This window comes from Penaeus vannamei, chromosome 17 (genome assembly GCF_042767895.1).
Source record: "Penaeus vannamei isolate JL-2024 chromosome 17, ASM4276789v1, whole genome shotgun sequence".
Classification (NCBI taxonomy): Eukaryota; Metazoa; Arthropoda; class Malacostraca; order Decapoda; family Penaeidae; genus Penaeus; species Penaeus vannamei.
In genome coordinates, this window is record NC_091565.1 from 12,508,357 (window position 1) to 12,513,356 (window position 5,000).

Sequence of the window (5,000 nt, forward strand, 5' to 3'; positions counted from 1 at the left end):
GAGCATTTTATGCTTTGCATTCTCATGGTATGAGAATGCAAGTAAAAAAAAATATATTTTTTCAACATGAATCTTCTAAATACAGCAAAATGGAGGACATTGCTAATATTACAAGATATCGATCTTAACAACTTACCTGAATGGTTTCAATACTTTTTTCTGCACAACCATATTTGGTAAAAGTGCTACTGGAGCCACCTCTGTAATTTTTGCAACATTTACACTCCACTGAAATTGAAATAGAGGGATTGAAAAGGCATCTTGCTGAAACACATATAGGGGGATTAAACACAGCATTTTGCACTATGCATTATAATCACTGCTCAAATTTTTTTTTCAATACATTCTGATCTTTAAAACTATATGGTTGTGTATTAAATGTACCATACAAAACCTGCATTGAAAGAAATTATCTAGATTTACGATAATAACAGTATGCTGGGTGGTAATAATGAAACATGCTTGGCATGACAAAAGGAAACTCCTTTAGTATGAATGTAATATAGACATTCCTTAATAAATCCTATTAGATTAGTATTTCTCCAGAGATGACTGAATGTACTTGTACTTATCTGAAACTTGACATTTATGTCATACCTTCAGACTTCTAAGATATGATGCTGTATGTACAAAACGTAAGTCAGTCTCTGTGGCTTCATTTGGGCACACTAATTTCAAATCTTTCAGCAATTTCTTCTTTTTCAAATACTGAAAATAAAAGAAAGGTTTAAATTTCTGTGGTTGTAACACAATATACTTCTTCCTTCTGTCTTAAAAGAATACCCAATATCTAATCTCATAAGCAAGCTAAGCAAATATGAAACTTCATAATAATGCTATCTAATATCTAATACATTTTTACTTTCATCTAAATATCTGTGACATTTAAAACATTGTACAAGTCAACACAAATTTAACATACTTTCACAACATTTCCCCATTTTCCAGCATCAAATGGGTGCAGTTTTTCCATGCCAAGCAAACGTATGTTGTACTCATCCCGATAGACAATGGGTATGCATTCCATACCCACATCCACATACAGCTTGCTTTCAGCAGCCCTGGAACACATGTCAATTAAGGTTGTTAAACAGTTTGGAAAATAATTATGATATAAATCATGCTTAATGGAATGTAATTCTTGAGCAAACAAAAATGAATATTTACTAGAGATGGTAAGGCTAATTTCCAAAACAGTTTGTATCTATGTTCCCTTCTTTTAGTCCCCAGTATAATAAAGCAAACCTCAAGATATGTGCAAATAATGGAAAAATTAGATTTTTAAAAATGTCTTACATTGGCTGAAAATCTGCCATGAACTATAGGAGACTGTGCTGTATAGACTATATATACTGATTTTTTTTTCTTTCTTTTTTTTAAACCACTGTCTCCTGAGCATGATGAATTGGGTTAGCTATGTACTTAGGTTCTTCTGTGCTTGGCAAGACAACTTGATAACTTTCTACAATGCATATTTGAGGGGGAAGCAAAAAAAGAAAAGAAAATGAAAGAGGGAGAAAAAAGACAGATAGACAGACAGACTGTACAAGAATCATTAGACTACTGTTATGTTACACAAAAAGCTAACAAAACAATCTGTGGACAATTAAAATTTTTACCAATCATATTTTCCAGGAGCATAATTTTATCATATCTACCAAGGAATACAACTGCCAAAACTGATAGATACATACATAATTAAAAACTTCAATAGAATATTTCTACTTGATCCTTTATTATATAATATATAATACAATTTATTATACAATTTATACTTGTTGTGTGGCTTACTTGAGTTAATATAAAAATAATCAACTCTTGTTTCTTATACTATTATACTTAATATTTAAAGGCTGACAAAAAAGTCCTTGAACTACATAAATATAATTGAAGGACATGCTTACTGAGCATCTTTTTTTCTGAGCACAAAGACTATCTTGAAATTTCTCATTATACTGTGAGTAATAAAATATCCAGATGGCAAATACAAAGAACTGGACACTTACAGTTCTTTTGGCATTGCATTATTGTCTGTGTTGTCTTCTGGGCTTACAGATGCCATTCTGCCTGTAATATAAATGATATATAATTATTGTGAGAATAATTGGGATAACTGGGATGAAACCATCAACAGAAATATAATTCTAAAATTAATGAGTGCTAATGTCAGAATCACACACAAAAGGAGAAGGAAGAAAAAGTTGTGAAAGTAACACAAAAAAATGCACATGAACAGAAAAGGGAAAACTATCAGAAAACAAGGAAAACCATACATATTCTTCAATAAAATTAAAAAGATAATATAGCCATAGCATGATCTCAAGAACTCTTAGAAGAAAAAGTAAACAAAAAGATGCCAATAGAATGTCATATTGATAACATGATGCTTCATGATTCTTTTCTAGTTCTCTCTCTATAATAGCCACTAAACTTTATCATATATATTTACAACACAAAATCTTCAACCCTCTAAGCCTATAACATCATCCAGCTAGAGAGAAACATATAACAATCACACAGCAAGAGAGAATTTACAAAAAAATAATTTGTACTGCAGGCATGATGGGTGCAGCAAATGGTTGGCTGTGGGATATATATCAGTATAAAAACAGGCATAACTATATGGATTTGCAGTATGATTGTTACTTTACTTTACACTACCGCAGTTTCAACTTTCAAAAATTGTACAGTAAACAATAAAGTAAGGACCGAGTAAGATAAAGGTCTCCTTTATCAGTACTACCTATATGCTGAAATACTTTTAATTGTTGTCCTCCAACCCAGGTGAAAGTTACCAAATGTTAAGAAAAACTGAAAACTGTTTCACTTTCTGTTTTGATTCATGATGGACAGCAGTATTATGGTTATTAGTGACCCCTGGTGTCCTAGTATGTCTACTGGTGCTTTCTGTTATGATCTTTTTGACACACTTCATCTATAAAGAGAAATAAATTTTGAAGTAAGTTCTGTGTGTTCTAGTTTTATTATTAGACAAGTTTTATATGTAATGCATTTACAAAATAATCAATGTCAAAATTTGTTGGTATGGTCCAGCAAAGTAATAATAAGTACTAGACTACTTGGCATATTACATCCATGTATTCCAAGATAAATTATTATTTGTGATTGCCCTGGTCTCCAGACCTACATTCTGGCAAGTTAGAACTAGAAGACCTCTCTGTCAACCAAGGGACCTTCTAACCCTTTTGTGCCAGGATATAGAAATTGTGAGGTTTGTTGACCTTTGCCTGCCTGCTTGATGCATGAAAATCACAGCCACATTTGATGCAGTCCAGTTCTGAATAGCCTATTCAGGAGGAATGTATTTTGCATACTTACTAAAAAGCAAAGGAATAAGAAAGAGGAAGATGAGAATAATGAAATAAATATAGCATTTATGATTTTTCAGGGAAAGACTGTTTTGCTATAGGTAGACTACTGATGGTAGGTAGCCTAGCTTTGTCAAGATTATCAAGAACTATTGAATTCTGAAGTGTTTTTTTAATCTTCATTGATACTGTTGGTAGATGTTTACAAGGCATCTAAAGTGCCTTTCTAAACAGAATTTCTTTCTTAATCATAAAGGCTACCTTTTCTCTATATGCAGAAGAAATTTGGTGATCAGTGATGGATCACCAACATTCTTGAAGTGAAGTTGAAAGTGGTCTGACACAATTTTGGAGAAAAAAAACTTGGATTGGTTCATCATTTAATGAAAAGTGGCTAGGAAGGTCTACATGCTTTATTCTGCCAGATTACACTTGCTAGTACTTTGTTAGTCTTCCCTGAAGCACCTGAAGTAAAAGGCACTGGCTTCTTGTAAACATCAACAAAAATTGCAACTATCTGCAATACTTTAAAGCCTATTAGTCACACTGGAGTATGTTTATTTTTTCAAGGATCTCAGAAAGAAAGAAAGAAAAAAAAATCCCAAGGAATAAATTTATTTACATGGAATTACAATGTCTCCCACATTCCCTAGAAAAATCACATTATTGACACCAGCAAAATATCAAAATATCAAATGAATTATGCTTTGTTCAAATAAACTGAACAACAAAGAAAAAGAAGAAGAAAAAAAGGAAGAAGAAAATAAGAGGAAGGAATCATTGGTTAGTCCTATGCAAGTGATAAACTGTCCTCTTTTCCAAATACAAAAATGACCATAATATTACACAAAATAAAGTTGAATTTCCATTCACTTTTAGCTTTAGTTACTTTACACATTCTATCAGAGATATAACTTAAAGAAGAAAGAAGAAAGAAGAAAGGAGGAGGAGGAGGAGGAGGAGGAGGAGGAGGAGGAGGAGGAGGAAGAGGAGGAGGAGGAGGAAGAGGAAGAGGAGGAGGAGGAGGAGGAGGAGGAGGAGGAGGAGGAGGAGAAGGAGTAGGAGAAGAAGAAGAAGAAGAAGAAGAAGAAAGATAAAACACACAACTGCCATTCCACCATTGTATAACATTCTTTAAAAATAAGCTATAACATATTTTCAAACTCGAATAAATGACTGACGATGACTGAGTAACATATAATCCTATTATATACAGCATCAATGTATAAATATTCATAACATCCAAAGAACTGAAACTGAAAGCTCAAGCATTATATACTGATATTTTGCATATACATCTATCCATATAATCCAACACAGGCAATTTCATGCAAATATACTTCATATAGCAGAATTTAATGTTCAAATTCTCTATATTGCAGATGTAAATTGTGTGGTTTACATTTACAGTATCATATAGATAAATACTAATACTGTTTCTTTCACTTGACCAAGAAGTTAAACATACAAATTATTGTCTTCTGATGTATTATATATTCTTTAGAACAAGTCCCAGAATAAAAAAACATGCAACTTGTGGTATGTCTTAAGGCAAAAGGAATGTTGATGACCTAATAAATATAATAATTTTAGGAAATGTTAGTAGACACCCATGGTAGCCATCAGAGTACTGAGTTCCCAAGTTATAGCTATTACTTGTATTAACTCTAC

General features: G+C 32.3%; 1 protein-coding gene across 3 annotated transcripts in view; it reads right to left on the minus strand.

Annotated features, from left to right (window-relative positions):
* HDAC11 (Histone deacetylase 11) overlaps positions 1–5,000 on the minus strand; it is a 19,824-nt gene that overhangs the window by 13,872 nt on the left and 952 nt on the right. For all 3 annotated transcript variants that reach the window (XM_070131945.1, XM_070131944.1, XM_027351311.2), the window contains exons 2-5: positions 2,007–2,067; positions 923–1,061; positions 598–708; positions 137–228 (exon numbers count right to left, since the gene is read on the minus strand). In XM_070131945.1, coding sequence (XP_069988046.1) covers positions 137–228; positions 598–708; positions 923–1,061; positions 2,007–2,067 — 403 coding nt within the window. The remainder of the gene's footprint in view (positions 1–136; positions 229–597; positions 709–922; positions 1,062–2,006; positions 2,068–5,000) is intronic.